The sequence below is a fragment of the Sipha flava genome, unplaced genomic scaffold (assembly GCF_003268045.1).
Source record: "Sipha flava isolate LNK unplaced genomic scaffold, YSA_version1 272_pilon_pilon, whole genome shotgun sequence".
Taxonomy (NCBI): domain Eukaryota; kingdom Metazoa; phylum Arthropoda; class Insecta; order Hemiptera; family Aphididae; genus Sipha; species Sipha flava.
In genome coordinates this window covers 324,882-348,310 of record NW_020272937.1, presented here as the reverse complement: position 1 = coordinate 348,310, position 23,429 = coordinate 324,882, and the positions used below count along the sequence as shown (strand labels likewise).

Genomic DNA, 23,429 nt, shown 5'->3' with positions numbered 1-23,429 from the left:
GTCTATTATAAATATTGTGTCTGAACAAATAATTCAGTTTTAAAATAACTAATTGTTTGACAGAAATGTTTAAAATAATAAAAAAAGTTAAATGTATTTTTTTAAAACCATTATTTTATTATATTTAGAATGAGTATTATAAATTCATAATAATTGACATCATCGCAATACATTAAGATGGTGGAATGTAAATTTTCACATCTTCATTCAAAGTTTCTATGATTATTATTATGACTAATCACTTATTTTGAATTGTGACTCAAACGTTACTATTCCGAGTAACTGAAGAAGTGTAGTTTAAGTAACCAAAATCATTTGTCTGGTTCAGCTGCGGCTGCTGCGATTTAAAACTTTTTTCGATACATGTTATTATAATTGTTTTTTCTAAAAACATAATATGCTCGGTTAAACCACCACACGATCGTTAAACTTAAAAGCGACGGCCCCAATAATAACCGATTCACACTCACGGGTTCACACTACGACAACTATAGTTATTTACAACTATACGTTAAGTGGTCGTTCACTCGACCCTTCTAATATTATAGTTCAAATTATTGTGCTGAGCGTTTTATTTCTGAATCTTTTAAGTGCAATATAAGTTACTCTCTTTTTGAGTGTTATGACGCAAAATTTATATATATGCATATTGTAATAATAAGACCACGGATATACCATGAACACGCTTCAAACCAGAAGTTGCATTTATGGTGAAAATATTAATCGCAGCCATTCAACAATAAGTCGTTAAATTACATTTTTGGATACGGTTCAAAATTGCAAAAGCGACTATTGAAACGTTTCTGAAATCGTTTTATTTTTGTTTATAAGAGCTATAGCACACTCATAAAGCGTTAACAGATCTCTGTCCTAGGTAAGTCATAATGGTTATTGTTTTTTTTTATTTTTTTTAATCCTATTTATTACGTAACGCAATTATAATTTACTTGTATCGAATACAAACAAAAACTCCTACGATTATATAATAATTTAAAACTTACATTAAATTTGCCAAGTATGCCATTCGTGTAAATTTATGAGGTGAGCGTATAAATAGTATGTAAATATTATTATAAAAATATAACATGGTGCAGTGGGAAATTGTACAGATCGCATACGAATACTTTGAAATATATTAAATATTATACATTTATATCTTATTAGTTTGGCATTTTAAGTAAATAATATAAAACACCTTGGCCCAACATATTTTCCCGGAAAATTTCTGTTAATATTGTTTTTTTTTTCAGTTTTTTTATTTTAGTGCAATTTCATAGTATAAGCTCTATAGTGTAATCCCTATATGAAAAATTATATATCAATTCATTCCTTCCGACGGCTTAGAAAAGTAAATCTCGAATTTTTTATTTCTTCATACTATTGCGAAACATCACACTGTATATTATTATATATTTATCATCGCCGCATAAAATTGTCATATCGTCGAAATAAACGTGAGTAATCGTATCCACATAATGTATTTTATTATTATAAAGGTCGTGAGCTAGATTTTCGTCTTTGAAAAAACATTGAAAACAATATATTAAATTTCATTATTGACATCTTATTGACAGATTTTAGAGGACGTGAAAGGACACTGCAATACATATCAAAGCGTATTAGTTGGCCGCCGTTTTGCGTGTATTATATTATGTTATATTATTATTATTATTATTATTTTCGTTTTTTCTTTGTTTTTTCGCAATATCGATATTTTCCTATTTTGTAGCGACGGTGTGACCACAGTGGCGTATGAATCGAATTTTACGAGACTTTTATGATTTATAAATTAAATTCAGCAAAACATTATTTAAATAAAAAACAATTGTATTGTCTTATTTAAATGATTTTGAAATTATAAAATATATATATATAGACGTTTAAAAACTATTAAACGTCTAAACCATTATCTTAAATAAATAATAAAATTATCTAGATAATTTTCAATTATAAATTTATTTTTATACAAAATTGTGTACATTTAGCGTTAATATATTAAATAACAGTACAATTTACATACACAATCACATATTATGGGACAAAAATTTTGAATTTCCTCTTATGAAATTTATATATATATCTGAACTCTTACAGATAGTATTTTAATATATTTTACCACTTTTCATACATTTTATCAACAAAAAAAAAAAAAGTATCATCTGATAAACGGATATTTTAATAATAATCATAATAATAATAAAATAATAACAATTATGTTAATTACAAGAATAATTGCCTACACTGGTTATACAGAAAATAACTATTTTCATACGTTCAGTATTTATTATTACTGAAAATCCACTTTTTTAATCATTTTCATAAAACATGCATTTATCCTCCTAAACGTGCTAAAAGTGCGGTTGTATGCACAACACAATTCCGTCCTATAACCTAGTAAATGTTATGCAATATGTCACATATGAAACCAGTTTGTAACTGCAGGGTGTAGAACAGTGGCATAGTTAGATAGGATAGGACCCTGGGGCAGTAAATATTCTAGGTCCCCTGACTAATATTATTTTTATATCAAAGTATAAAATAAACATTTAAAACTATTCTGTCAAATGTGAATACTTATCATTATTAACCATCATTAGATAAAAAACGGATAATTAATAAATATACAAAGTGAAAAGAAAATCCAGTTTATAACTATAAATATTTAGTTAACCTATTATATTATTATTGTTATTTAATTTAAATTATTATAATTTATTTATTTGTATCTAATCAAATTTATAATATTTTATGTGCATTAACCTTAGGTAATTGATTTATCAACTATGTATATATATATATATATATATAAATATATATTTATTATAAAGTTCCAGAATCGTCTAAGGACCCCAAGGTCCCCTGTATACTGACGCCCCAGGGCACTGTCCCACTTTATCTTATGATAGCTACGCCACTGGTACCACACGTGTGGACAATACTAAGACATTACAAAACAATGAAAATGAAACGAAAAAGTCATAATACATCGATCCTATAAACCTTTGCGCAATATTATAACATTTAAATCGATTTGCTCTACGCATGTAGGATTGCCGGATAAACGCGCAATTGTTTATCGCTGCTTCTATGCATATGACGTTTAAAACCACCTGTTTTAAAAAGCTGTTCCAGAATACCAAATGCACCTGAAATGCATTGGGACGCGCACTGCAGAGGCAGACAGCATATTTAGCATAGGTATCGTCATAATATCGGAACACATACAACGCGCACAGGGCAAACGTTTCGATTTTTTTTCCTTCTTCTTCTCTTACCATTTAATTATAATACTATTTGCCGTCGTGCACGCAAATAACTGACGACAGTCCACCTACTAATAATATTTAAGATTAGATCATCATTTATTTCTGGTAGCCAACTCGTGACTATTACAATATTTCAACGGATTTCAAAGACGCACGTTGTCATTTCGAACGTCGGATTTTTTTCTGAATTTTTTTTTTCTGAATAACGAAATGATGATCCCTTCCCCTCGCAGTAGATCATATCGTATTAAACGCGTCGGTTTTCGAGAGTTTTTTTTTCTGCCCGAGCTCGATAAGACTTTGGCACTGAAAATCATAATTTTGTCTGTTATTCGCGTACCTATAGTAAGTTATTATTCAAATTTATAAACATGACTCAAAAAAAAAATTGTTTGCTAAGTATTAGTTATAGAAAACAAATTCTCGTTCATATTTTTAATTTGCAACATGGTCAAATGAAAAGTGACTGTGCATTTTTTTATTTCGAATGATAATCAAACACATATTTTATAATGCATACATGTATATTAAGACTATATGTTTATTTGATATTAATTTTATTTCAAGATTAATTCAATAAAAAGATAATAATTTAACATTTTTTCTTCAATTTTTCAATTTTTATTATTTATTTTTTTTTTTTTAATGAATTGGGAATAGTTATCAGCCATTAATATGTATAGATAAATAACACATGTTGTTAAGTATAATCCAAGTAAATAAGTCATTATACTGGAGTTGAACAATCAATGAACAAATTTACTTTTCAACTGTAATTTTTTTTTTTCAAACTATGTATAGTTAAATCCCGATCTTGAGGATTATTAATAAATAAAACATAATAATTTATTTTATTTATACTACATCAATCACAAATACAAGAATACTAACTGAGTACGGTATTTAATAGTTTTTATGACTTTAATCTATTTTCATTATTTGTTCACGATTTTTAAATTTAGTGTAGTATCTCAACGTAACATAATTAATCATCACCGCCAAAATTTTGTTGAAACTCGATAATAATAATAGAACGACTTTTTGAAATGATCAAAATTATCAACTACAAAAAATATCGAATATATTAAATGAACAAAATACAGACGGATTGCCTGCAGATAATAATAGTAATGACCTACCATTTTTTAAGTTTGCACCAATAAGTTCCGTAGATGTGGAACGTTCCTTTTCTAAATATAAAAATATTTTGGCTGATAATAGGCGGTCATTCAAATTTCCCAGCTTAAAGAAATATCTTTAAGTCCAAGGTAATTAGTACTATATTAAAAATAGAAAAAAAATGTTTTCAATTTAATTTATTTTTAAAATAATTTTAAATTTTTTGTTTTAGACAAAAACTCAATATAAGATGAAAACAAATCTGAAAAAAAGAAAATAATTATCTCAGATCATCATATTTATCATATCTAAAAATATTATTATTATTTATTTAAATTAATTATTACAAATATAATTTTTTTTAAATGCATATTTTAATAGCATATTTATTGATTCTTTTGGACATAAATGCGTACATATTTTAAGATTTTATGGTCATGAAATCCCTAGCCCTAGTTATAGGTCACATAAAAGTCCAAAGTAGCATTGATCACGATTATTGAAAATTTTCATACTCACTCATGTTACCCTGTTACTTGTTAACCTACTAACTTGCAGTTTTTTTATTTATTTTTTTTTAATTATTTAGATAAAATTTAACTGATTATTTTAGATAATAGATAATAGAACATTATTATATTACGACGTAACTCTGCCCGGTCGTGCGTCAGTCTTGAGCACGAGTCTTGAGTCACCCATACTGGTGATACTTACATTTGAATGTTTATCCCGGTGCATGCATCACTGGACTCGCACGATAATATTACTCCGAGGGAACGTGTAGGCACAATTACCGTGTAATTACCATGGTGCTCATATCTTAACATTCCGCTATGATAACGCGATGAAATGTATCTTGTCCAATGTTGTTTCCTACTAAACGGCCAATTTCGGCATACATCCGACGTGGGAGCTTATCATAGAACTATATCATAATAATAAGACTTACGTATCCCGATGCGAAACGATGATCGTGTTCAGAGTCTCGTAGCGAATATATACGGGTATACTCCTATGTACTGAAATTGCGTGCCCACGACCCGGTGCGCTAAGCCGTACTATGTTTTATTGTTTTCCACAAAAAAAAATATTATGTCACGTAATATGATTAATATTAATATTACATATTACATATTATATGTAAATACGATATAAATTGCACTAAACCGTAATGAAAAATTATTGTCCCACTACGAATGAAATTCTTCGCAATCGCACGTCAACGGTCGTTGTGTGAAGCTGCAGATTATCGCAGCCGACCGTACGAGGTAGGTCAGCGCCTGTTCGGAGTTCTCGCACGTGAGAGTTGCAACCGCCACCCGTCGCGTTTACGAAATGCACTTACACGATGGAACGTCGACATAATGATAATAATAATAATATTAATATCAATAATAATAATGATGATAATAATGATAATGATAATATATCTTGTCTAGTCACTCGAATGACGTTAACATGTGTACACGCTGCTCATCTGCAGTTAACTCAGTGATGACGTTAACAACGGAAATCGTAATCACTCATAGAACGTGCAGGTATAGTGCGTGGTCGTATCCGTACAGGTGTGCTTCTGGTAAAAAGCGGAGATCAAGGAGGTGGTAACGAACGCACTGTCCTAGGTTTCATAACCTTTTTTCTTAACTCATTTCGGTTAACGGTTTCATGATGAACACATGTTGTACGCGAACATTACATAATACTATACTGCAGGATTTCCCACGTGGAATAAATAATTGCGAGACATCTATGCAACGTTAAAGGTATTCGAATTATATTTTCTTCCAACTGTTCACATATAACTAAAGATACTGTGTAGACTTGTAAATTAGTATTTTTAAATAAAATCAAACGTTGCCGTTGGGAATTGAAAAAGAAACCTATTTTTATTTAGTTAATTTTAAAAGATAACGCTAACAATTTAATGAAAGTCCTTTATTCGAACGAAATATTGAATAAAACTGGATAATCGACAGTTATCGATAAAAAAAAAAATAAATAAAAATAAAAACTGCCGCCGAAATGATTTCAACTGAGAGTAAAACAAATAAGTAGTAAAAAACAAATAGTCAAGTCCGTCGCGTCGCGGTAAACTCATTATGCTGCTGTTAGCCGTTTTAAGTGACTGGTGCATGCACACTTGCCTCGTTAAGTGCCACTAGGTTTTATTTTTCTCAGACAAAATATAAGTAAAGCTACGACCGAACCACAATATTTAAAAGGCGCCATATTGGTTTTTGTAAATTTCGAAAACTACAGCAAATAAATACAGTAGAATAAATTCTGAAAGATTTTTACTTGTTATGTACAAGTCTTGTATAGAAAATAAACTTATTTTTTTTTTTGTAGTCATAAAAGTTTATTGAAAAGTATTTTTATTTATTTAATTTTTTTATTCATTCTTTTGTTCATTGTTTCATTTTTTATTTTTTTTTGTAAAGTTCTTCGTTAGAAAAATGAACAAAAACAAGATAATATCCATAATAATATAACACAGTAACATTTAGACACAAATATTAAAAAATTAAGTTGAACTTAATTATTTATTCTTAAATACTTTTTACCGAATTTGAAATGTTTATTAAAATTATTTTTATTTAATAGTTGTAAGATATTGCATATCACTAATCAAATAAGGTTTATATAGATAATCATTTAAAATTATATATTATTATATAGATTATATATATATAATATACCTATATATACCTATATAGATATATAGATATACCTATCTACAGTACAAGTAGTAAAAATCTCTTTCGTGTAAAACGAATAAACGTCGACAGTAGCGTAAATTATGCTATTCCGTCTTGCGATTTTTTTTTAAAAACGCTCTAAATTAGTATTTGGTCGTTATAGTTTACGGGCACTGAGTTAGATTTAGAATAAAAAAAAAACAAAAAGTTGAATTTTCTATGTCAAGCGATAGAAAACAAATCTATGTATTGTACAGGTATACCCGTTCACCGGGTCACTCTGTAGAATCGGCCATTGTTATGCTAAGGCGGTTTAGGCTAACGTATTTTCAAACAGGGCGACGGTCAAGAATATAATATTACTACCATACGCAAGGTTTGTTGAGTTCTAAAAGCATTTTTTCGTTTTTTTTTAAATTTTTTTTTTTTACGTGTGTTTGTCTTTTTAAACATTGCTTCTTAGAAGACCATTAAGACCATGCGCCGTACAGGGGAGAGGGATGGGGATAAGAAAACCAAAAAAAAACATTCGACTGACGATGGTATACATAAATCCGACATGGAATTCCGAATGATTTATTGATTTTCGTCGGTAAGACTGTGTGTGCGCACGCATATTAACACGGTATTATATGGTACGCGCGTCGTCCGGTAACAGGGGAGAGTAATCGCCGCCGCATTGTTGCGTCTTGCATTCATTTTACATTCGGCGGACGGAAGACAAGGGAAAAACGTAAACCTGTTATCCCAGCAAACATATACTACACCCTCGGGCGATCTGTACATAAAATATCCTCGCCGCGGCCAACGGTTAGACGAGACAATCATCTCATTTAAAACATTATGACGTAGTACACACATATATATATATATATCTACATATTATACTCTGTGGGCGTGCATGCATAAGTGCGTCCACGAGGACGCTATCAGAGAGAGCAACATTGCCGACTACATTATATTATTTTATAATAACTGTGCATGCGACTCATCGAAACAATTTTATCGGTGAAACCGTATCACTGCGACCTTCCGCAAAACATTTAAATACCATAACCCTAACGTCCAAAAAAGTGTTACAACGTAACTGAACTAAAATAATGATCTGCTAAGTCGAAATAATATCGCATGCGATTGTACATATTGAACGCGCGTAGAATATAACTGCCGAAGTTACGGGTGAAAATACACATATAAAATTATGTATTATCGCAGTGCTAATAATGTTAAAAAGTTTACTTTGAAAATGGAAAATAGAATTCAACATCTGAAGTAAATAGAAATGTAGAAACGTTTTTCGAGGATTGGATATTATGTCGTAATTTTATGTCAACATTAATATTAAAACCAATAATTTAGACGTATTTATCGTCTTAAAATTTCTACAAAATAACATACTGATATTTAAGTCGTATTCGAAATCACCTTAATGCGACGACTCCAGAGTTCAGTTATATACCCTTGACTTCTACGCTTAAAGCAACATAAGCTAGTCCGTTTTTATTTTTTTTATGTTTTCCATATTGATTTTGTTGGTACTCGGACTTATGACGGACGGAATATCATGTACATGCAAACTACACGATGATTTCATAATTATTATCGAGATCAATCTATTAGGTCAGACAAATAATGCGTAATGCGTTTTAATTATTTCGTTGATCATTAATTTTATTACAAGAATGATTATCAACGAATAAGTAAATTAAAAGTTAAACTCTTTAAACCTCTTTGCCGAAATCTAGTTCGTGTACGTTTCTATTTTTATAGTTATTATTGAGTTCTGTAATTTAATTTCTGATAGTCTTCAGTGTACAGTTAACATCATAAGATTTATTTATTATCGATTATACTTGTTTACGTTCGTTTTGCGACTCATTTTTTTTTTTTACCTATAACCCGTATAACGGTTGCTATTCGAGGGTACTTGTTATTGTAATAAATCGTCGGTGCTATAGCAATAATTCGGATTTGTGAATACTTCGGATCGTATAAAATTATCTTGATTATTACGTTACCTATTTAATTTGCGTACGTGGTTTCCCTCGAGAGCAATTGTTTCTCTAGGCAATATAATATATTTATGTATCTTGAGCATTTAAAATGTGGAAACAAACACAAACAACTTAAATAATATTGTCATAAAAAATATTGATGAAACACGTTTTACGTAAAACGTTTGACTAAAATGAAACTTTCAACACTTGAGTAATTGATAATATATATTAGTGTAGATACATCGTTTAATATACAAGATTACTTGCACATTATTTATTTGAGATTGTATTTACTAAAAAGTTATAACACTAACGTAAAAATATCAAAGGTATACTCTGTTGTACCGCTATAATTTGCTTAAAGCATTCACTGTTTAATAAACTATAGCAATAGACCGAACTAACTGTAAATATTAAATAATACTATCAGTCTCCACGGGCAGCTGATTCTTTTAAATTATTTAGTAGAAGTTTAGTATATTGTATCACTAAAATATAGTTATTTTAATCTAACCTATAATTATTCACTAAATATTTTTTCCATATTTTTCAGTACATTATTATAAGTACAGTATTCATAACGCTTGCATTTACATAAAGTAGTTCCACACGTGTTCTCCGTCTCATTTCTGCGTTCCGTGTATTATTATTGCAAGTTTAGAATCTTATATTTGAAATCACAAACGCTTAGAATTTCATAAAACGGCGAACATAACATTATTTCACGAGGGAGAATGAAAAATTAATATAAATTTGTAACCCTTCAGCAGTGTGTAAGTCGTTAAATTATTCTATAATCGTATAGAGTTCTGCATACTATGGCGAATGTGTATATACATACTCATAATAGACATAATCAGTGGTAAAGATAAATAGAGGGATGCCTTTTTGAATTATAAGGCATCCCTCTACTTATCTTGTATGGATAGTTGCTTTTACGACCGGAATGGTCGTCGGATGTAAATCAACATGTAATGGAAATCGAAAATAATAGTATAATAGAAACAAATTGGGTAATATAGTATTAATGTATTTTATTAAAATATATAATATTACGAATCGTGATATACGTGATTGGCAATGGAATGTTATCGTATTAAAAAAAAAAACTATCGTTTTTATTATTATTGTGCCGATCGTATACATGAATATAATACTACGGCCGATGAACAAATAATTGATTCGTTCACTATTTCCGTTCACCTGTTACGTCATATATTATATACACAGTTGATTTTTGCATTATCACATTTAATATAAAACTTCGAAAAAAAATGTAATCACTAATTAATTATTACTTGTTATTTACACATTTTTTTTTTCATAGCAATAACCATGTTTTAAAAAATTTTGATTATTTTGAACGGAATTGTGAAAAATTAGTAATATCGTCAATATAGTAAAATATACGAATATTTAAATTAAAAAAAATATAATGGAAATCGCTTTCTTTTTCGGTTTTCGTTATCAGATGGGTGATAAATCTGGAGATGATTAAATATTGCCTTAGATTAGTTTATATGATCCAAGTTAGTAATATGAAATATTTTTTATTTGAAAATATTTTTACGCCATGTGCGTGAGACAACCTCTTTTAAAGATCTCAAAAAGCACAATAATTAAGATATATTCAATATTTCGAAAAGCAAGTGAGGCAAGAGGGTTTGTAAAGAATGACAATCATTGACGACAGCGATATGTGAACTTTCTAACCCTAAAAAGTTATGGAAAAGCACAAAAATGATATGGTGGATGATATTATATGCAGATCACAGGAACATAATTAGTAAAAACTGTACACGAAATGATTTAACCGATTTTGATAGTATTATACTCCATGTGTGTGTGATTTAGCACTTTAAAATAATAAAAAAAATTGTTCATAATAATTAAAAACTAATCCGAGCGAAGTTAAGTAAATCAGCTAATGCATTTATAATATTTTACCATAATAATGCGAAACACTATTGTTGACGAGATAGATTATTATAAGGTATTCTTTGTTTTTTTTTTTCACGAGATACTATCATACGATTTATTAATTTTTTTTATTATTACAAAGGTTTTGTGTAATTTTCACGCAGTTTTTGTATTACATCATCGTTTGCCTATCACCACAACATAGTGCACGATATTATGATGCATGGTGCGCTTACATTATGATAAACATATTATTACAAATCCGCGTTTTATTTTTTTACCATTTTAATTAATTTTTATTTACTCCTGTTATTTATAGATATTGTAATAATGCAGCGCGGCGGCTGCAAATTCTGAAACACTGAGTTTTACATCATTTTTCGTGCGTGTTTAGTATCGCCGCTAGCACATAAGTTAGTCACTGGATGCTTTTTGACGTGCATACCGGAACACATACTTTACACACACACACATACACACGTATTACACAGTAACGTTTACCTGCACGTTGGGTACGTCCAAAAACGAATTACCGTGGTATACTGCATTCGGTGTTAGCGGTTCGATGACCAAACCCATATTTTGACATAATTTTTTATTTATGTTCTATTCGATCGCGCGCATCCATCGCTATATGTTATGTTTATAATTATACACATGATTTTTACGATTTTCACGTCCTCGACGGATTCATCGCGCCACGTACGTTTTGTTTAAAAACATTTATTACTGTCCGCCACTCTACGTTCGACCGGAGTTTTCGCCATTGACTTGCCGTTGAAAAAATTGATCAATATTTTTCAAGTCGATTAATTGCGAAATCGGCTTTATCTTATTTCGGACTGAAAGTCAACTCGTGTTGACTTTCAGTCCGAAATAAGATTAAGATAAAAAAATTACTGTTACCAGGACTATTCCAGGCATGAAAAATTGTCGTCCTATTTGCTTCAACTTCAGTCACGGAAAACGAAAAAAAATACTCCGTTGGAAATATTAAAACAGGATTCAATATAATATTTTATATTGTTTTTTATATCTATCAGAAAGTTCTTACCTTATTCGAAACAAATATAGATTTTTTTCCATACGCTAAAAATATTGTGTATTTCGAAACCATTTTTACTTTTCACTTCAACTCCATTTGAAACCAGACTGCAGAATGTTTCAAAGAATACCTTGTAAAGATGTTTACTTAGCCAGCTATATATTTCGTCACTACATAGCTTTTAACTTTTAGCTTTTAGGATTATATAATATGTTAGATTGTTATTTACAGTATTAGCTTTATTTTTTCATAATGCTACAAAACAAAGTTAATTGTTAAATTTCGTTTTTTATCAATCGAAAAATATTTTTTCTCATGCCTTTTTGGACGATTTCCTATTAACTGCGGTTTAATTTCGGTCTATTAAATTGTACTGTTGTTATTAATTACCGCAATTGGAAATAATATGTCGACCTATTGAATTGGAATTAATATTATAACTATACATCGTTCCAACTAGAATTACTACAGAAATACAAATACGCGTGGGTGCGACTGTAAAAATATCGTTAGGGAGAAAAATTACTTATGGTGTCCGTGACTCGTTACGTCGTTACACACATTTGTTGAAGGTTCTCGTCTTGTTATTTTTTATTACTTTTTTTACGATATCTACAGACCCGCGGTACAGTACCCGTATACTGTCATAGTTCCACACAATTCGTAATATCCTTGTCACCTATAAGCTGAAATCGCTCTCGCCCAGGTTGACATCTTTACGTGCACAGAACGGAATTTACGTCCCCCAGTCAAATTGCAACACATCCAATCCATACATTTCGGGTCAATGTCTGCAGTTATAGGAGTGAATCGCATAGATACCAGCCGATCCGAGGACTGCGAATCACGGTCTGGTATTGCGATTGGAGGAGGAAGGGTTACATACTCTTTGAAAGTTCGCTCTTCCACAACAATAGACGATTTGTATTTTCGTCAGAAAAGTTCAAATCAATTTTTTTAGACTACGGGGAAGATACATGCATAACTTGTTCAAAGGGCAACAAAAGCTCTACTATAAACACAAAACTAACGGTTTACCGTATGTGAACATTTGACATTTGAAACGGACCTGCGGGCATGATTCTATTAATCATAGAGTGATTTAAACATCTTAATAACGTTAATTCAATTTGATTGGTTGTAAATTCGTGTGATGACTTTTTTCTCGATTTCCTCTTTGTATATATTAGACGATGCAAATAATCTTGTTTTTTTTTTTTATTTGAAAAAAAATGCCTCGGCAACTAAATCTTGTTTTTATTGTATATAATCTTTGTGACATGATAATTTACCAAGTGCTCATACTTCAATATAATATTTATTACCCGTAATAAAAATGCATGAATGATTAGAAAAATGAAAAAAAAGTATCGATAGTGTTCATTCATGAAATGCTCTTAAGGTGTATGTTTACGAAAAATACTTTTTGAGTCTCGCTACAGTAACATAGGATTGCTAATTTAATTTGTTTAATTAGCACCATTTTAACTCTACCTAAACTTTCCAAATACATTTATCATTATGTTAGAACGGTCAACGCCCACGTTAGTATTTGCTCGTATGTAATGTACGCTTGTTAACATAATATTATATTGTAATTTGTTCATTAAGAACGAAACTATTGAACACTATATTTTGGTCGTATACTCGTGGATCATTGACACCGGTGCAGAGTATATTGTCTATTTTAACGACATATATGCGTATATGAGTACATCGTACTACATTATTGAAATGTTTTTAGCTAAAGTTGACACATTTAGTGTACTATCGTAATATACAATAATATTGTTTCAATTTGTTATTAACTCGATTTTATCATAACTTATTTGCCGCTGAATAATGACCCAAAAGTAACGTTGTATTATTTTCAATTCCTCCCACTCCCACTAGTGATTAACATTTAATCCATTGATATCGAAAATTAATTTAATTTATTCACTCAACTAAAATTTATAACGAATCCTTTTTTTCTTAAACTAAATTGAATTTTTTTTATTTATTGATAGTAAAATGTGTTGATTTCGAACACATTAACACATTTTAATACAGCGTTTCTTCTGAATCCGTGCTTGCATCAAATATAGTATAATTGGGTAGAATACGATTCACGTTTTTATCTGCTAACTTTTATACAACTTTTCATATATTTATAAAAATACAAAATAGTATATTTGAAATTAAATTTTAATAGAATACGAATTAGTTACTAATAAATAATAAAAGTTAGTTATAAAGAAACAATTTTCTGAAGTTAATATACTGGCTCTTCAATTGTTATTGGAAAATTTACATTTCATTAATCCGTCTTTGCGTTGTTTTACTCTCCACGTTCAGACGTTATTGTTTTTAAAGTTTTACATTACAAACACTATACACATTACGTTGTACCGCTGTTCATGGAACAACTGAATTTGGCTTATCCACAAATTACGAATATAGGCAATATAAATAATCAATCACCATGATATTCATAATTAGAGCCCAAATTTATATTCATTTACATGTTTTTACTAAATGTATGCACGTCTATGGAGGTTTGAAATGTTCACGATTCATATCACACCGAATTTAAACACCAAATTTCATATTGCATATTTTGCATATTTCAAGGGTTATTGTATATTTGTTCATAAATGTATATAACATGCATATTTAATGGATTTTTAATAAATTAACTATTTTAATTTACAGTAAATTTTATAATCGCCTCGAATAGAGCACAAATAGACATGATAGATATTAAGTTTAAAAATATTATTTTAATTGATTTGAATTTTTTTTAAGTTTTCTATTAGTTTTTTGATAGTAGGTAACTTCAAATGATCTAAAATATTTATTTTTAGTTGTTTTTTTTATTTTTATTATTATTTTTAAGTTTCCTAAAAGTTTTAGACTGATTTATATGATTTGAAATATAAATCCGTGGATATCATCCATTTTTTTGGTTTTGATAAAATATTTAGAATTTTGTAAAAAAGTGGGGTTTTAAAAAAAAATCGCATTTTATAAAGTGTAACATAATGTATATAATTGCATATTTAGCCACTTTTTCTTTGCATATTTACATCATATTTGACACTTTTTAAATCCGAGCTCTATTCATAATCATTATCTTTATTTCTAAAAATTAAATAAACGATAACATTTCTCGAAAAATCATTCTCAATCGTTTAAATTTAAGGTACAATATGTATTATTTATTTGTTCTGTCTCAACCGTTCTCAATTGTATGACACCGAATATAATTGATTTCCTCTTTCAATGTTTGAATTAAACTTCTCATCCTAAATAGAATATTATTTTATTTATAGGGGTGAGGCATAAAAAAATGAACATAATATTACTATATTTAAAATATTTTTTTGACAGATCTTTACTGGTATATTTAAGTACGTTCTTTGAAATATTATATTAATTTGTGTTTTTATTAAATATTTATTAATTTTTTATTCTTGTAGTTTAATATTATAAATATTATAACCGCTTACAGATACTATAAAAAATAATGGATTTTTATTTCAAACCAAGAAATTAACAGCATTGCATTTAAAGTTGGCTTTTATATAGATTGAACAATCCTTTGAGTAGGTTATGTTGTACATTTTTCCATTGTTTAGCCGAGTGAATTCTATGATTATATCGATATACTATGTATGCATTGTAGATGGAAATGTTTCATATCTTATGTAAAAAGCTTATAATGTACAAATTAAATTTATCAAGTGGATTCGCATAATATACTTTTTATGGGGTGTATTAAGTTATTTTTATTTAAACATATATTTTTAATACAGAAAACGTGTGTTCGTACGTTTTTTAATAATTTTATTCAATTAAGTTTGAATTAAAATATAATTGCCTTAAATACGTTCATTATTTATTATTAATTTCATCAGATCTAAGTTTTAATTGTAGTGTAATATAAAAGACAATTTAACGCGGAGTCATTTTAACTTAATATTCCATTCGAATCACCTCGTAATCGTATGTGTAACTTAATTTGAATAATGCGATAACGAAATTACGGTAAATACGTATGATGAATTAATTATATTATATATTGTATTTTTACACAGTTAACGATGATTATATGTAAAGTAGGTGTATTAAGTAGTAATAAATGTATGAGTGGGGAATAAACAAATGAAATGTGTCTGTATGAAATGTAATTTTGCCTAATCTACATTTCAATATGGTGTAAAACATAAAGATAATCCCGATCATTTCCATCCGATCATCATTATTTAAACTATTGATTATTAAATTGTTCTAAAACTGTTGTGCATCTCGTAGGACATTGCTTATCCCCGTTTTGGAATTTACATAATACACATTAAAAATATAACTTAGTCGCAACCAAGTATATATGATACAAATTTTCCCATTACTACACCTAATATCGTTGTTTGCGCGTGTGTGTACATATTTTTAATTCAAATTTTTGTTAGAAAATCTTTTTTATTTGTACATATGATCTATTTTGACCATGGAATCCTTTCCACCTTACCTCGTTCGTGGGAGTTTATAAACGATAAGGAACCTTGCTGCGGTGTCCTCGTTCGGGTGTAGTTGATACACAATTTTTTTTATACCCGATCTTTCCTTAAATATGATTTTAGAGCGTATAATTAAAAAAAAACTTAACTCCACAATCATTAATAAAACGCGTTGTATTTTATAATTTTAATAAAATAATATTTTTCTCGCTTACAAACCATACTTTGTTTTCGGCGTGCACAGTTCACGTTTTAAATTTAAAAATTTAAATTAATAAAGGTAAAACTGATTTATTTAAATATGGTCACATACCTACGCTGGTAAAGTTTGTAGTGATTCACTCGTTGATCTAACTTTTCAAACATGACAAGATGAATATATCGCCTTTTCTACAATATGTCCTATCTGAAATGAATTAAAATATAATATTTCTGGAATAATTCAATAAAATATCATATAATAGTACTTTCATTGTTTTGGCATATTAAATAAAGTGTGTGCTTATATGCTGTGAACATGTGATTTGAGCTAGGGCCGTCCCGAGGGCAAAACAAACGGGGCACTCGCCCAGAGCCTCGTGCCTCCAAGGGCCTCGCGTTTATACAATAATATATATATATATATATATATATATGTAAAACATACCATGTATAAATAGATTATAGATATATGGATTGGGGACCGCTATTCTGGTGTACTTATGAATTTTGATATAATATTGTAGGGCCTCGAATTCTAATGATGCCCAGAGCCTCGCAGAACCTAGGAACGGCACTGATTTGAGCAAGAATTTGTGATCTTGAGAAATAGTATCTCTTCTGCGTGTAACATAATATCGATTAGAAAATTATTAATATCTCCTTATATTTTCTTTGTTTATGTTATATATCTTACAGATATCACATGTGCATTGTTTATAGTATAATGCAATCGTCGTTGATGGGAATAAATCTATGTGCAAGAACTAAATTTTTCAATACAGGAAAAAAAAACTAATTTTTAAATTAACCTTATTTCAACCTTTATTCTATCAAATTAGAAAACACTCATCAAGTGTTCGTGGAATTAAATTGGTGATAAAAAAGTTCTATCATGTTGTATGTATTATTAAGATGTTATAGGTTTTTAAGAAAAAATAAAATAAGATATTTTGAAAATCAAATTATCTATTATACACATAATAGAAAAAATACTTCAAACAACACAATGACTAATATTCTAATAATGACCACGGTTCATTATTATGTACAAAATAGAAATAATTAAATTTTATCATTTATACGACACTGAGTGTACACGCACAAAATTACTTGTAATGTGAATTCCGATCATATTTGATCACGCATAGGAGGTAATTAAAAAAAAACAACATTTAAAAACAGACCATAAACACATACGATAATTTGCTATTAAGATATTTTATATTTTATTAGTCAAAGTACAAGGAATATAGGCACAAAGGTGATTTTTTTTTTTTCATTAATATCATAGCAATTATTTTCTATATCCCGGAATATGCAAAGCTCATTTTGCCAATTTTCTGCTCAGGAGATTTTCCTCGTTGGCAACGAAATAATATGATATACAAACGTGGATGGATTTTATCGGCGCACGCACACGTACGGTTTCGTTGTTTTTCACTGTTAACACGGTTACCTATATATGTAGTATTATAATATATACACGATACACGGTCGTACATAGATCACATACTGGTACTCGCGTCACGCTTTATGCTTCAGATACCAGAGCCTCGGATTCTCTTTAGCGTGCGGTATCGGTGGTGGTTCGGTTATTTCTATTTTTTTACGCGCTTAAACCGTCGTTGTCATCCTGCCCTGTGTCGCGTCGTTCCTGTATTGTTTCATTTATATACATATAGTTTGTGGGGCGTTTTAATTACAACGACAACAATAATATTACATTATTCATATTTACCATACCCACAAACATACACATACACCGAACTATGGTGGTCTTCATCCGCACGTGATTTAAGCGCGATTTAAAACGCGATTCGAACGGCTATGGTGAACGCATCGGATGATAATTTTATTTGTGTCAATAATACACACACGTACGATGATATCGTTCGGATATCGCATAATGTTACCGTGTTAGAAAGGTTATCTAGAGATGTATGCTCGTTGATCGAAAAGTTTTCGAGTACATACATACGGCGTATGCATTTGGGACGGATATAAAACTTGTTTAAGGGGGGGGGGGGGAAAGAGCAAATGGCTATATTATTACTATTATTATATTGTATATTATAAGTATTATTATTAATTATCATCAAATATACTACCTATATAAAGATATACATAATATTCGATAGTAAATATCTATAAATATTTATTAAATTTATCTGTTTGACTATTATGTATACCTATATCAACAATATTAAATAAATCTATGATAAAAAAAAATCCCACGTGTGGAAGGAGATCGTCACGCCACCCCCGCACCCATAAATCCTTTATTGGTGTGCATACCGGTTATGTTTAAATTTCCGACGAATTCGAATATCAAACAAATGTTATATGATAGATATTTTTATATAATTTAAAGTCTATTAGTTGTATTCATAGATCATATTTAGAAGTAACTAAATACAAACTTGTAATTTAAATCATAAGTTATAAGTATATTGTAAGCGAACAAAGTCGAATTTCAATTTATTTGGTCAATACTTTAAACGTTTAACGCATATCAACCCAATTAGTTACATTTTATTAAATAACTATTACCTTAAATTAAATTACCATACGATTAGTCTAAGAATATGTGCAATTCACTGAAAATTAGGGTCTTAAAGAAATCGAAAAAAGAAATCCAACCATTAAAATTATATTAATTGATAAGTTTAGCGTTTTTATAAAAAACATGCTATAACGTTTTGTAATGTTATATTCAAGAAAGTCTTAGATAAGTGCATCGATAACATTTAACTTAATGATGCGTGAATGTTTCAAAAAATTAATAAAATTCAAAACATTTGATTTTCGTTGAAAGATTTTAAACATTTATATCACTGATTATCTTGCTATGTTACTGTGCACCGAGTATATATCCGTTTGTCTGTTATAACGTTTCTGTGTACACATTATATTATATGCACTATTTCTATTAAAATAAATAATTAATTTTGAACGATTATTGAATACTCAACATATTTGAAAACCAAACAATTGTTGAGCAATTTTTCATTTTATCTTATAAAAGAACAAAATCGAATGTCAACTGATTTTTGTTTGTACCGTGAAATATGTATAAAAAAAATAAATATGTAAGTTTAAAAATGTCGCGCACATAATATATATAATATATCATGCATAACAATATTCTTTACGTGTTTACCTAAAGGTCAATTCGACAAAACACTATGAGTGTCACGTGAAATCAAAACATTTATTATTTGTGTTATAATAATTAAATATTGGTTAATTTAATCGATAAAAGTAAAGTAATTTTTATTGGTTTTGGTTATGATTTGAAATTAATAATAATCGAATAGGAATTTAAAAATTTATTTTTTATTTTTTATTTATGTACCTATTATACAGAAAAGTGTTGTGAATACTTTCTTGTTCAAATAAAAATTTGTGTTCGTGCCTACTTTAACGACTTCTTAAGACCACACGAGGTGTAGCGACATCCGATTAGTCAGGGAACGCGATTCAGTTTCTAACAACCCCGTGGGCTGTTTTTATTTTTTATTATTCGAATCGAACCCATGATAACCGTGTATTATGAATACACGTATGTAGAAGCGTATAATTATTTCGATGATATTCGTTTTTTTCAACCAAATATGTTGTTAAAATAATATAATATTATAAAAAAAACGTTGGGAATGTTGGCGCTCCCGGATGAAATGTCAATGATTATATTACTTTGTTATCAAATGACCATTATTATTCAGATTAAGTATAATCTATTTTTAAATCCCAAATGTTCAATTTTTCTTCTATTTTACCTGCATAAACAATTTTTAGGATTATTTTAATTTATTTTTAATTAAAAATTTAAATGGTTCAATAAACTTTTTTTAATTTCAGTTTTCATAATCAATATCAAAGATTATGTTGTATGATATTTAAATTATTATATTAGTAGTATATTTATTAACTTATAGTGAAGTAATTTAAAATTCAAGTTATTTAACCAAATCTTTAAGTATTGATTAAATTATAATAAGTTATCATAGCATTACTAGCCAATGTATAACCGATTGACTGTCGTGTAGTTTTATAGAAATACAACATACTAGATATAAATAAAGTTTACGATATTAAATGGATTTGATTCAAAGTGATTCGTGAATATTTAAAATATTACGTTTTTAGGATTTGCCTGATAACGCGACGATAATGCGTTCCTATATCTAATATAAGTTGTTGAAATGTCACCATCGATTAATGGTGGTTATTATAATATTATATCGACGTAAACGTACATCTAGAACACGATGATGGACTGTTCATAAATTGCTCGCAGAATAATGCGATCTCGATTTTTTATACCCACGCGGTGGTGTGTACCGTGTTCGCGGAATAACCAAATGTGGATGTATTTATACGATAATATTAAAAAAACCATATTATCATGCGATATCTTGTGTTTTATTATACTTTAATAGTTTAAGTTTAAGCAAAATATAGACGGAAAAACTAAAAATGTTGACAATAATATTGAATCTATTATAATCCTTAGATTGTTAAAAAGCTTTTAATTTTGGTGACATTACCTGTGTAAACAAATTTTAATGAAAATATTCAGTTTCAAAATGTTATTTTATCAATATCTTACAGATTCATCGGATATCGTTGATTGCAAGTTGAAATTAATTTTGGGATTAATATGGACGTTGATTTTGCACTACTCGATATCAATGCCGATGTGGGACGGCGAATTTGGTGGCGAGCAAATACCAAACGAAAAAGGACCGACACCAAAACAAAGGTAAGACTACGAATCATTTACGTACGAAAAGAAATATTCGGTTGCGTGAAAAAGTACAGAAGTAGGGTGGGTCTCGTTAGTCGTAGTCTTTAAATTTTAAAGCAACTATCAGATTTTAAATTCGTGGTATTAAAAAGCAGCGTTCAAAAAAAAAGAAAATTGAAATAGTTGATATGGTCCTATAAACCGCTGAAACAAACTTTAAAACAGATTAAGAAAAATCGAAGTGTTACGACTTATCACGAAACCTACGAACCATTATTTTTTGTTGCAAAATAATTATAACTTATAATTTATAACCTAATGATGATATAAACCTATGATTTTTTCGTGTATTAGTTTTCAATTTTGTTCTTATACGTAACGAAAAAATGTAAAAAGAAGAACCGCAAACATTTCCGATAAAATACGGTTTATACCACAATCAGTATAATACTTTAACCGCGGGGACAATTTTTCCCGAAAATGGGCGTAGGCTGTATCCGTACGGGACACACCACAGGCACAATAAAAAATGCACTGCGTTAGATCAACACTGCCGGTTTGTCGACTTCACCCGAAATGTGAAACGGATATATGTAAACGTCGTACGTTCTTAAATATTCAACCGGGCGACATAGGTGTACGCGTATCACATAATCCACGGGGAACGTCAAGTAGTGGTCGGTGGGCGAGGCTGATGGACAAAGCTGACGGCATCGTCGGGGGGGGTAGTCATCGGTTTATCTGATAACAGAGGCGAAGAGACTAACCCTCATCGTATTGTTGTCTCGTACGGTTGTACCTGCGCCGAAACGTTATTCATTTTCCGTGCACGCCTCTTACATTGTTCAACGTCAAATCACGTACAAAACAAATAATGGATACCCAACCGATCGTGTAATGTAGATAATATTATATTATAACCGATTTAATGCGTTTTCCGTGTAAATATTTATACATATGGGTGTGCGTGTGTATAAGATGATACGATTTAATCGGGTCCGATGTAATGATATTTTCGTGTCCAGTCCGATTACGGATCACCGGAGTTCGATTTTTTATTTTTATTTTTTATAACAATAACGATACGCTGTACGGCATTCAAGTCATATCTTTTGTTTGTAGATTGTTGAACTGGATCCAGACCAAAGTGCCGGATATACCGATTTCCAATTTCACCACCGACTGGAACGACGGAAAAGCTGTTGGCGCCCTGGTCGACGCTGTGGCTCCGGGTAAGTAGATACCGTTATCGTGTGTCGCAAGACCGATTACATCGTACGCCCGCCGCGGAACTCGTTCTTTAATAATGATTTCGGTTTATTTCTGCCCTGCCCGCGTACAGGCTTGTGTCCGGACTGGCCGGACTGGAAATCGAACAACGCGCTTCAGAACGCGAAGGAAGCAATGGGTTTAGCCGACGATTGGCTCAACGTTAAACAGGTAATCAAAATAATTCGTACTCAGGCATTGCGTCTGTGTTGCTGATGCCTGTTGACATTCGCACACGGCGTTATGTACGCTCACGGGGTGGAATGACGGGCGTCGACGGAAAATGTATACGATAGGCGACCGCCGAGACATGTATCGATTGTTGAGCCAGGCAATACGTTTATTTAGGCGTGTATTCGGTTGCCTATCGTACACACCTTTTGCCGACGGTCTGCCCCGTGCGCTGCAGTAATAATACGGCAGAAATACTTATCACTATTACATATTTGCAGCTCATCAAACCGGAAGAATTGGTCAGTCCCAACATGGACGAACAGTCCATGATGACATACCTGTCTCAATATCCGAACGCTAAATTGAAACAAGGAGCGCCCGTCAGACCGAAAACTAACCCCAGCCGGTACGTTCCGCTCTCGATCCCGTATCGATATTCGATACGTTATTTATATTATTATGACAATAATTCGCATGTTTTTCAAACGAT

The 23,429-nt window shown here is 30.1% G+C and overlaps 1 protein-coding gene across 2 annotated transcripts in view; it reads left to right on the top strand.

Annotated features, from left to right (window-relative positions):
* LOC112685278 (filamin-A) overlaps positions 1-23,429 on the top strand; it is a 117,111-nt gene that overhangs the window by 36,352 nt on the left and 57,330 nt on the right. For both annotated transcript variants that reach the window (XM_025557114.1, XM_025557113.1), the window contains exons 3-6: positions 21,361-21,511; positions 22,619-22,728; positions 22,839-22,936; positions 23,218-23,345. In XM_025557114.1, coding sequence (XP_025412899.1) covers positions 21,361-21,511; positions 22,619-22,728; positions 22,839-22,936; positions 23,218-23,345 — 487 coding nt within the window. The remainder of the gene's footprint in view (positions 1-21,360; positions 21,512-22,618; positions 22,729-22,838; positions 22,937-23,217; positions 23,346-23,429) is intronic.